This window comes from Rhagoletis zephyria, unplaced genomic scaffold (assembly GCF_001687245.7).
Source record: "Rhagoletis zephyria isolate East Lansing unplaced genomic scaffold, Rhagoletis_zephyria_1.1 Rzeph_scaffold_00223, whole genome shotgun sequence".
Classification (NCBI taxonomy): Eukaryota; Metazoa; Arthropoda; class Insecta; order Diptera; family Tephritidae; genus Rhagoletis; species Rhagoletis zephyria.
The window spans coordinates 209068-221066 of NW_016157307.1; the positions used below are offsets into that span (position 1 = coordinate 209068).

Here is an 11999-nt window from a genome sequence, read left to right on the forward strand (position 1 = left end):
TGTGCTCTGCCGAATGTACAAGAAAGGCGAACCGCCATTAGCATCAACTACCGCAGGATCAGCCTTCTAAGCATAGGTTACAAGGTCTTATCGCGCATATTGTGTGAAAGACTAAAGCCCACCGGCAACGAACTGATTAGGTCTTATCAGTGTGGCTTTAGGTACCATAGACCAGGTATTCACAATACGTCAAATCTTGCAAAAGACCCGCGAAAAAAGGATCGACACGCACCACCTATGTGTCGACTTCAAAGTCGCTTTCGATAGCACTAAAAGGAGTTGCCTATACGCCGGGATGTCTGAATTTGGCATCCCTGCGAAACTGATACGGCTGTGTAAAATGATGTTGAGCAATACGACCAGCTCCGTTAGAATTGGGAAAGACCTCTCCGAGCCATTTGCTACCAAACGGGGTTTCAGACAGGGCGACTCCCTTCCAGGCGATTTCTTTAATCTTATGTGGGAGAAGATAATAAGAGCTGCAGAACTGAACCCCTCAGGAACAATTTTTTACAAGAGTGTATAATTGCTGGGTACGCCGATGACATCGATATCATCGTTGGCAAGTCTGTTCTGTCTTTTCCAAGTTGGATAAGAAAGCAAAGCGAATGGGTCTGACGTCAACGAGGACAAGACGAAGATTCTCCTGTTATGAAACAAATAGTCAGCGCATTCGCGCCTTGGCACTCACCACACTGTAGACAGTTATAATTTCGAGAAAGTAGAGAATTTCGTTTACTTGGGAACCAGCATCAACACCGATAATAATGTCAGCATTGAAATCCAACGCAGAATCACTCTTGCCAACAAGTGCAACATTGGACTGAGTTGGAAATTTAGTAGTAAAGTCCTCCCTCGACGTACGAAACCCCCACTCTATAAGTGGCATATGGCGCCGCAGCATGGACAACATCCGATGAGTCGGCTCTTTGGCCTTTACGCGTTAGCGATGGCAAGTACCGCAGACGATGGTATGATGAGCTGTATGAGCTTTACAACGACATAGATATAGTGCAGCGAATTAAAATACAACGGCTCCGCTGGCTTGGCCATTTCGTTCCAATGGACTTCCACGCTCCAGCTCTAAAAATAATAAACTCGGAACCCGCTGGTGATAGCAGAGGAAGAAGGAGGCCCCCACTGCGTTGGAAAGACCAAGTGGAGAAGGACTTGGCTTTACTTGGCATTTCTAATTGGCGTAAGCACTGGCACACTCTGTTGAACTTGGCTAAAATCGCTTAGGCGGTTACAGCGCCAAATAAGGCTTTCATTTCTGACCAACTATAAGCGTTGTCCAAACGCGAAAAATTAAAAATATCCACTCTAACAGGTTTTTTAATTGTGAAATAACTTGAAAACCGGGTTCGGGAAAACTGGAATAGCACCTTCACACAAAAAAAAGTTCCAGTTCGAAGGATGCCACATGGTAGGTGCTCTTCCTAATTGGGCATCTTAAATCCTCTAAATGGTAGAATACCCATTAACCTGGGAACGAGTTGTGTAACTTGTCAAAAAAATATTATTTTTTATATGTACTTGGTACTACCAAGACACAACTTCATACAATGAGCACATCAATGTTGCAATCTCGAGCACACGGTGCTTAAATTAAGCCTTTTGGGAGGACAGTCCTCCTTTGACACGAAATTTCCTCCGTCCTGCCCAAGCTAAAGACTCCTTTTTTATATTTGTTTCGCGTTTGTAATTGTTTCTATAAAAAGTTCGTAAATTACTTCCAAAAGTAGAAGATAACGAAGAGACGCCTGAAATTGAATTTCATGGAACTGGCAATAGAATACAAGCATGATGGTTCGGTGTTGGTTAACGAAGATTTCCAAATTATCTCTAAATTCCGGATTTTGTAGTTTCGATTAAGTTGAAGAAATTGTAAATATGCTTACTAAGAAAGGTATTTTAGATAACCTAAACTTGGAAGAATTGCTAAATTTATGTGACAAATGTATACCAAATTTTTAGTTTTGCCTAAAATGGGGTTCTGCCTAAAATGCAGAAAAGGCTTTTTCTGCATTTTTTTCAAGAAATGAACCAAATGTTGTGGCCTCCTTAAAAAATGTTTTGTCCTCCCTTAGGCATTTTAAAAGTTGGCAAGCCTAGTCGCAACCTTTATGGCTTGCTTTAAGCTTCTTTAGCTAAAATAATTTTTGTGTAATTTTTGCATTTCCAATGAAGTGTCGCCATCTTTCCAATGCAGTCTCACTTTGAATGAATTTGTTGCTGGTGACTAGACAGCCAACCACCATAGAGTGAATGCATGCTACATATGTACATATGTATGCATGCATAAGTAATTGCAACCGCAAAATAACATGCGAAAAATTTAGCTTATAAAGATACTACTAGATGCGTATTACAAATAGATATACATACATACATATGTACATATATACATAATATACACCAATATGAACATATATTCATATATATGCACATATTTGTAATGAGTGGATGATTCCGCCGGTTTGCAGCCATCAGCTGAATACTATTTAGTTTCCAGGCGAAGCGTCGCACATCTGATACGCCATTCCCTTTGTAAATGCACGCGTGTAAGGGGGATACTTGAAAGCATGCGCAGTGAAGCACGCAGTGAAAAACAGGGCGCTTGCTTTTCCCCATCTCCCTCAGTCTCCTTACTCATCTAGAAAATTGTTGTCAGACCACCAGCTGTTTTTTTATTGCTTTTATTGAGTTTCTTGCCGGTAAATTGTAGTTGGTAGATTTGCCGGCTTAACGACCGATTTACTGGCTACGAACTTGATAACAGCAACAATAACAACAGCTGTGCGGTTACTCTCTCAGCTGTTGGAAAGCAGAATTTAGTGGATGTTGTGCGTGAACTTTGATTCTTCAGATATGTATGTATGTACTACCTATGCAGATAGAGCCGAACCACACTGTCATCATCATGCTGCATGAAACCGGGCCTCTTAGCCGAGTGAGAGGAGGAAATTTAAATAATTTTAATGCAGCCAGCACCCTGCCATTTACCGAGCCGGTTTGCCATTTCAGGAAATCATTTCATGAAAAATAGCTTAAAATGCCTGCATAAACACCCTTTCATAAATTCAATCAATATGAAGTGGCGTAAAATATCAAAAAAGTGATCAACCCTCGCACCACGTAACGGCAACATTTTTTTAGTTATTTCTTTCCATTTAAGTAATCTAAGCTCTAAATGTAAATCAAATACGGGCTTTTCAAATGTTTCTGCACCTGCGACACCTAGGGGATTAATGCGTCGGGTTCTAAGCCAAGTTTTTAAGTTTCAAGTCTCTAGCTCATCGCGAAGTTGGTTAAAAATACAAATCTACGTATGGGCTTCGGTCTATTTGAGTTAAAAGATGTGGGCGGATGCCAAGAGGGTCGAGCCGTTCTGACCCCCCTGTTTATTGACAGAAGGAAAAAAAACTTTGTTTATTCCAAAAATACAATTAGGCAAAAAATGTGATATAACTCATATGAATATAGGGCAAGTGTCGTCTTTAATAACTGCTCAGCAAATTGGCTTTTGTATGAATTTTATCTGCATGATTTTTAGTATGTTGAAAACATCGCTGGAAAACCTTAAAATGTTTGCATGGAACCATGGCGCAATAAACAGGTAAAGTAATAAAACAGCTTTCTCGCTTACATTCGAAATTACATTTTTACATTTTATTACAATTTTACTTATATTTTTATTCGAAAAAAATTGGCAGCACTGCTTGGTATTTACATAAATTCGTAAAATACATATCAGCATACATTTGTATATATGTATACACTTATGTTCATACATAAATATAGGTATATACGTTCCCACATTTCTACGCGACTTCTTTCTTAATAAGTGTACATTCATTGTCTACTGTCCTGCCAAGCTCAACTATAGCTGCAAGAGAAACTAAAAACAAGAAACAAAACTTTACTGCCGTGAACATATGCAAAGAACGAGCGAGATGACAGCAAAACTTCAGAACCACCAGAGCAAAATACATTTTTAACGTATGCACGGCTCCCACAGTTGCAGGAAATTCGGAGGTCTCGTTGCATCGTATTGCAAAAAGCTGGTGACACGCACCACAATGCCACAGTCGGTCGCCGGTAAATCAGCGAATTGGCTAGTCGGCCGGTTAGTTCCCTGTCACACCCCGATCATTTGCTTGAACTTGGAATTCCAATCGAATTTGCTCTAAGCTTTCCATTCAGCGCTGCAAGGTGGTTTAAAAAGGCAGCATTCAGCAATTTGCCTTCATATGAAAACCAGTTAGGAAGCAAGTCGGGCGTGTTTCGGTTGCGCATCGGTTGCATTCGAATGGTACTGCTTCTACCCCAAGTAGTATTGGCATTAAAAACAAAAGTATAGTGTTTAATAAAAAAAAAAAATATTAATGAACTACTCTGCCGTGAGCCCAACAAATTCGTAACGACTTTCTTAAAAAATCGGAAACGCTGCTCCGCTTGCAACGTGGCGTGAAATTATAAACGCATTTCTATCGTGCGTGTACGTGTGCGTGAGTGTGTGTAACAGTGAAAAATATAGGTACCAATTTAATATACATACATACATATATATTTGAAAATTGGGTATATACCTAAGCGATGTCCCTCATTCCGTTTATACTCGAATTGGCCGATGAGTTGCATGAATTCAATCGTTGCCTGGCCACCGGTGGTATGGATGTCGACGACTTCGGTTTTGGTATCTATCCGCATGAATTGCAGCCGCAGCAACAACAAACACAGACGCAACATCCTCTGCAACAGCAACAGCCGCAGCAGCAGCATTTGTCGCAACAGCGACGCCCACGCCCCCTCTCGCAGTTCTATTGGATGCCAAATATAAGTAAAAGTCGTCACCATCCCTACTATCGAGGCAAGCCATGTTGTAACAAAACGCCCATACAATTAGTGTACGAGCATCATTTGGAAAAGGAGTCGTCCTCGACTGCTGGGGGTGGAGGTGGCGTCGCCGGCACCAACACCACCGGCGGAACATCCGCTGGGGACAAGGAGTCGGCGGCTAATACACATTCGCCTAACCCAGGCACGCATAATGTTTCATCAACTACAGCAGCAGGCAAATCCGCATATTCGGTGGTGAATAAGAACGGCTTTCAGGTCAGCATGAATGTGAAGCAGTTTGCACCAAACGAGCTGACCGTAAAGACAATCGATAACTGTATCGTCGTCGAGGGTCAGCACGAAGACAAAGAGGATGGACATGGCGTCATCTCGCGACACTTTATCCGAAAGTACATGCTACCGAAGGGATATGACCCGAACGAAGTTCTTTCAACATTGTCCTCGGATGGAATTTTGACTGTAAAGGCACCACCGCCAGCAATGAAGACTGATGAAACCCTAGAACGCATTGTCGATATACAACATACTGGGGGGCCAGTGCAAATACAGAGCACTGCTAAAGAGCCAAACACTATAAGCAGCGGAAAAGAAGACCAAGCAAATGCAGCAGCCTCAGGAGTGGAGCAAGCAGCCACGTCAGTAGCAGTAGTGGCAGGAACATTACCAACATCAGCTATAATAACATTGCAACAAAAGCAGCAGCAACCACAGCAGCCCCAACAGATGGTTGCAACAGTCGAAAGTGTGCAACAACAGAAGCCGACAAAAGTTGCACAACCCGCAATAAAAGACTTGCAGTTAACGCGAGAGCGTAATGGCAATCTTGAGCCGAATGAGCTGCTCGCAGAGCAAGAATCTGAGGCACGCACAGCTGAGCCGACAGCCTCGTCTTCCAATGGCGACAATATATCGAACAATAACAACATTAATGACAACAGTGAAGTCAGTAACATTAACAGAAGCGGTGTTAAAAGCTCTGTTGCTGCTTCCAAGCCCAATTTAAAAACAGATATCAAAGAGAAAGAGAGTTTAGCAGAGGACGATGCGAAAACAGTCGGTTCAGACAATTTTAATACTAATGAAAAGGCACTCACATCCTCTGTTGCAACAACGCCGGCAATCGACGCCATCATGACTGCCGTTACTGCAGATGAGCCAATGGAGACGGAAGAAACAGAAGAAGAAATCGTAAAAGACGTTGGTAAAAAAACGGCAGAAGACTCATTGCTAACATCGGATATCGAAGACGCCCTTCCACTCGTGAGCGACATGAATTCTGTTGCTAACTCATCGTCATCATCCAACAACAATTCCAATTCTAATAATTTCGCAACTAACAACCACTCTTTAAACATCGTTGAGACGAACGGTATCGAAATAACCTCAGCTAATAGCGTTGACATCGAATTAGCGAGCTCAGCCATTGTAGAAGCAAGCGACATCATTGTGGTTACCAACAATGGCGTACCGGAAATAAAGACGGCAGAAGGTCTAACCATCAGCTTGGAAACGGCAGCATCAGAAATAGATGAGACAACAGAATTGGAAGCAGAAGTGTCTGAAGCTGCCGATGCCGTTGATGCTGATATGGATGCGGATGATTTGGATGGTGCTGCCGACATTGGGGTGGGGGTAGATGTTAATATAATCGGTGACGGTGGGAGTAGAGCGAGCGTAGAAGATGGCAATGACGAAAGTAGCTCTGTTGGAAATTTAGTGGTAGTTGCACAATCCCCCAGTGCCGGTGACTTAGTGGCAGCAGCCGATGCAGCCATACTTTTAAGCAAGACACAATGTGATGTAAATTCTGGGGCAGGTGACGTTGCAGCTGGTAAACTTGCAATAACTACCGAAGAGATAACTAATTAAGCAAGGAAGAAGTAAGCAAAAAATTCTGCCGCTACAGAATGAGAGTATTTCGGATGAGAAAAGAGATAAATTATAAAATTCATATTGGCAGATACATTTCTAAAATAAATTACTTTTAAATTTTAAGTACTTAATTAATGTAGAAGCCTGTACAAGCGAAATAAAAAGAAAAGGAAAGTGATATAAAGGTAGAAAGACAAAACGCATAGAAATCGCGATAGGCGCCCAAACGTCATTTCCTGTAAGCATTCATACACTTTCTAATCATAATTAAATCACGAATATATAAAGACACACAAACTAAACCAAATGCGTGTGTACATTTATTTTATGAGCCCTCAAAGCTATGCATTTAACAATAAAAGGCAAAACCTAGTGAAATACATATATAATTCATAGCTATGAGATAATAAAATTTTTTTTATAATTTCATCTAACAGATCATAAATTAAATGAAATAAACAAGCATTAATATGTGTATGTACATATGTACATTAGAGTGATCCAAAAATACACAGAAAAATCAAGTTTTTGAGAATTTCCCGCTGTCACCCTGCAGAACTGAAGAATATCGAAAATATGGAGATTGGTATTTTTTTCTTCAAATCGGTTAATATTTATATGTATATGTATGTATATATATTTGTTGTATAGGAAAAATAAAGTTTTTCGTAGAATTGATAAAAGATGGTATTTTTAATCGACTAAAAGTATTTTCCTTCAGAAATCTTCAAAAGTAAAATTATGATGCATATGTAACTTTAAAATATTACTAACTATTTTTACATAATGGGCGTGATCTGCTTACGGATGCATGAAATGACACATTCTTGTATGCAAGAGATAAGATTATAACCGATAATGAGTGAGTAAATTTTAAAGGTAAATATTCATCTAAATCACATTATGTATATATGTAAAAAAATACGGGTATCTTTATTCTCGATATTCGTCCGTGTGGGGAGGGCTGGCTGGAAAAAAAACTTTGGATCACCTTAATGTACATGCATACATACATAACTTTCTTCGCAAATTTTTTTGAAATACATACACATCACCTTGATTTACATGCGTAAATATCTTTCCTTCCTAATTTATTTGAAAAACATGCATATGTTTTAGGCTTATCTTTATTAATTTTTTTGTAGTTTTTATTCACTGAACCTTTTTTATTTTCTGTAACCTTTTATTCTATTATTCGTATTTTTCGTTAATTTTTTTAATTATAAAGAATAAAGAAAGTAAATCGTAAAATACATTGCTCAGTGAATATGTAGTTTTGAAATTTAACTTTTGTTTTAAGAAATTATTTTTGTCAAAGGCAAGAGTAGCTATAAGAAAATTTCACATGATGCATCATTATAAAATAAAAAATAATAAAAATTCTTTTATAAGGCATCAGTGTGTAATGTTGCATCATATTTTAAGCAACATCGAAGAAGACACGGTCAATTTCTGCATTTCCAACGCAATTATTTTTAATTTGAGATTCTTTTAACAAGCGAGCTTTTATTTTTATAAAATATAAATTATCTACATGCATATATTAACAGTTATTGCTTGCAATTTTACATTCCTTTCATAAATAGTTATCATGTTCTATTTAGATATTTCACAATTATAGGCATTTTATTCAATTGCAATGTAAGCTGAACCACTATGTAAATTAACAAAAAAAATAGGGGTAAACACATTCCTTTTGTGTATTGTTTATTAATTTTATTGATATGTATGTATGTCTGAATTTAACATAGAGAGAGAGAGAGAGAAAGAGCTGCGCCAGCAACAATTTAAAACTAAGAAGAAATACGAAACTAAATTGCTAATAAACATTCTAGACAAAAAGTATACACCAATATAAAATATAAACAAAAACTAGCGGTGGTAGTGATGCAGTAAACAATATTAAACAAATGCATACATACATACATATACTGAGAAATAAATGGAATCCCTATCGACAGAGTGAAAATTACAAAAGTTAAACAAAAAAAAAACTCGACTATAAAAGCTGATTACAATTGCTAATAATGAATGTGGCGATAATGATGAAAATTACTATTATGTACGCTATATTCTGTCGTACTGAATACACAATAAAATTAACGTAATCTCATTTAAAGTGTGTTTTAATTATATGGGCGATTATTTATATCGTTTTAAGGTTTATTTAGTGCACATTACAAATTCATTATGAGTATTTAAAGAAAGCGTGCAACATACTAGGTATTATATTTTCAAAAGTAAAACTGTTTCATTAATGTATTCCACTACCCCTCTATCTTCCTATGAGTTTTACTTGCAATTTTCACATACCTACATATTTATCCCTTTCATGACCGACTTGGGTTGGTATAGGTTTTTAAGTATTTTTGTTTAAAAATTTTTTTTTTCGAAAAATCATTTTAAATATAACTTAAGAATGCCGTAAAGGCATACAATTAATGAAACAAATTCGTTTCCAGAATCTTTTCGCTGTGGCTACTTGTGCAGAACGAAAACATTGCAAAAGGTAGTTCTGCAGTATTAAAAAACAAAACATAATACATTTAATTTTTTGATAACAAAAGATTTTTGGTTATTAAATTTAAGTAATAAAGTGAAATTAAAAAAGCAGACCTTTAAAATCGTTTTTATTTTTGACTAAAATATTTTTGTAAAAAATATCTGAGCTAGATTTTATAACGATCAAACTAGAAATCGTAGAGTTTTTAAATTTTATAACATGTCATAAAATTACTTCGAACATAGAAGGGTTAATAATAAATATAGCTTCCCCGTTTGATGGCAAAATGCCTTTAAGTAAATTACGTATTCTTAGATTTGTGCCATTATGAGTCATTCACGCTCGTTTCGTGCCAAATCCGTAATTTAACTGAAACGAAAAATATGTACATATGTATGTACATTAGAATTACAAAATTGATTATATTTTAAGGACTGTACCAAAATATTTCGGAAAAATATTAAGATTTAAGCGAGCTGCACCGATTTGAAGATACCTCCAAAAATGTAGTTTTTATGAATAAAAACAGTTTCTTAAAGAACTTTTTGAAAAAAGTCCCCTCAGATGACAAAACAGATTAGGCTTAAAAAATCTGCATAAAAATATTTAACAACCTTTTCAACGGAATCGCAATAATGGGATTTTTGATGCTGTTTTTTACTTTTTTCAAAGATTGATTTACGAAAAGCTTAAATAACTGGGACAAAACTATTCTGATTTAGACTTATGGGATCTCGGTAGAAAGGTATTTCCCACTATTTTTATTTATGTGCAAAAAAAATCATTCGTGTCCCAATTCTTTTTTCAATACCAATAATTCTATTTTGAATTAAGTTCGCTCATCCTACCTTTCTCTTTTATCCTTTGAATAAGTTTATTAGGTAAGAAATAAAAAGGGCCAGAAATTACCTTTCCAGCGATTTCTCACAAGTATAAATCGGAGGAGTTTTGGTTCAGTTACTCAATTTTTTCTTATACTAATCTTTTTTGAAAAGGTTGAAAAGCAGCATCAAAAAGCCCATTATTTAGATTCCGTTCAAAATTTTTTCTATTTTTTTTTAATATTATGTAAATTTTTTAAGCTTAAACCGTTTTGTCATTTGAGGGGATTTTTTCAACCATCTTTAAGAAACTATTTATTCATAAAAAACTATATTTTTGGAGGTGTTTTCAAATAGGTCCAGCTCGTTTAAATCTTACTATTTTTCCGAAGTATTTTGGTGGACGTCTTAAAATATAATAGATTTTATAATTCCAATGGAAAAACAGTACCAATTTTTTGAAGTGAAACTTCTTTAGCGGCGATTGATTGGTTAGGAGTAAATTGGCTAATTCAACGGAAATTAAACACGGAAATGGTGCAACGGAAATGGTTGGTGGCTGAAACAAGTGCTTCTTGTGTGTATGCATATGGTATTAATTTACCAAAAATTTGCCAATAAAAAAGTTACAGAATAACACTTAGAAAAAGACCAATACAAGAATGAAAGTTAAGGTGAGTAAGTAATAGATAAAGAAAAGGATAAGCGCAAAGGTAAAAATAAAAACAAAAGCAAAGATGCGTAAAGATTAAGGCAGAAATGAAGACCAAGGTAAATTTAAACACCGCACTTATATATAAGAGCAAAGGCGAGGGGGAATATGTAGATGAAGAAAATGATAAACATAAAAGTAAAAGCAAAGATGAGGATGAGATAAAAGTAAAGATGAATATAGGGGTAGAAAAATTAAGATAAAGGTAATAAAAGAAGAAAGGATATAGAGAGACACAGGGACTCAATCTGGGAACTATTTTGGGATTTTAGAGATTTTCGGTATTCTCTAGACTTATCGATAAAATAATCGCTATTATTATTGGTTTTGTTATCGATATCTTTATCGATTTTGTTATCAAAATTTTTATCGATATTGTTATCGATTTTGCCATCGATATTTTCGGAACTCATCGATATAACAATCGACATTTTTATCAATTTTGTTATCCATGTTTTAATCGGTCTTGTAATCGATATTTTTAAGTAATTTGCTAGCGATATTTTTATCGATTTTGTTATCGATATTTTCGATTGTATTATCGATATTCATCGATTTTATTATCGATATATTTCGATTCTGTTATCGATATTTATAGATTTTTTATCGATATTCATAAATTTTTTTATCGATATTTTGTCGACTTTGTTATCGATTTGTAATCGATATTTTTATCGATTTTGTGACTTTTCGATATAATAATCGATATGTTTATCGGTTTTGTTATCGATATTTTTGTAGATTTTTCTATCGATAGTTTCGAAACTTACCCATGTAATAATCGATATTTTTGCCGATTTTGTTATCGATACTTTTATTAATTTACTAATCGATTTTTGTTATCGATTTTGATATCGTTTATTTATAGATTTTGTAATCGATATTTTTATCCATTTTCTAATTGATTTTGTTACTAAAATTATTGTCGATTTTGCTATCGAAATTTTCGTCGAATTTGTCATGGATTTTGTTATCGATATTTTTATCGGTTTTGTGATCGATATTTTGTTCGATATTACTATCGATTTTGTTAGCGATAGAGATAAATGATGACAAAGGAAAACAGAATAACATAAATGTAAGTAGAACGAACAGGGCTAGAGGTAGGAATATACCCGTAGATAGAAAAAAGATCAAAAATATAACCTTAAGCAAAAGCAGATGTATGTATGTACGTGCGTATGTACGAAAGTTTCACTTCTCCAGTGTGGCCCAGGCGCACTTACTT

General features: G+C 36.0%; 1 protein-coding gene across 1 annotated transcript; it reads left to right on the forward strand.

The window, feature by feature from the left end:
* The first annotated feature begins 3976 nt into the window (after nt 1-3976).
* Nucleotides 3977-6796, forward strand: LOC108358208 (WD repeat-containing protein DDB_G0292056-like). The gene has a single exon (XM_017609397.1). The coding sequence runs from the start codon at nt 4600-4602 to the stop codon at nt 6730-6732; it is 2133 nt and encodes a 710-aa protein (XP_017464886.1). The 5' UTR covers nt 3977-4599; the 3' UTR covers nt 6733-6796.
* The last annotated feature ends 5203 nt before the right edge of the window (nt 6797-11999 follow it).

What these genes read in the sequence shown, in the direction of transcription:
- LOC108358208 (XM_017609397.1), top strand. Translation starts at nt 4,600, where the DNA reads ATGTCCCTCATTCCGTTTATACTCGAATTGGCCGATGAGTTGCATGAA.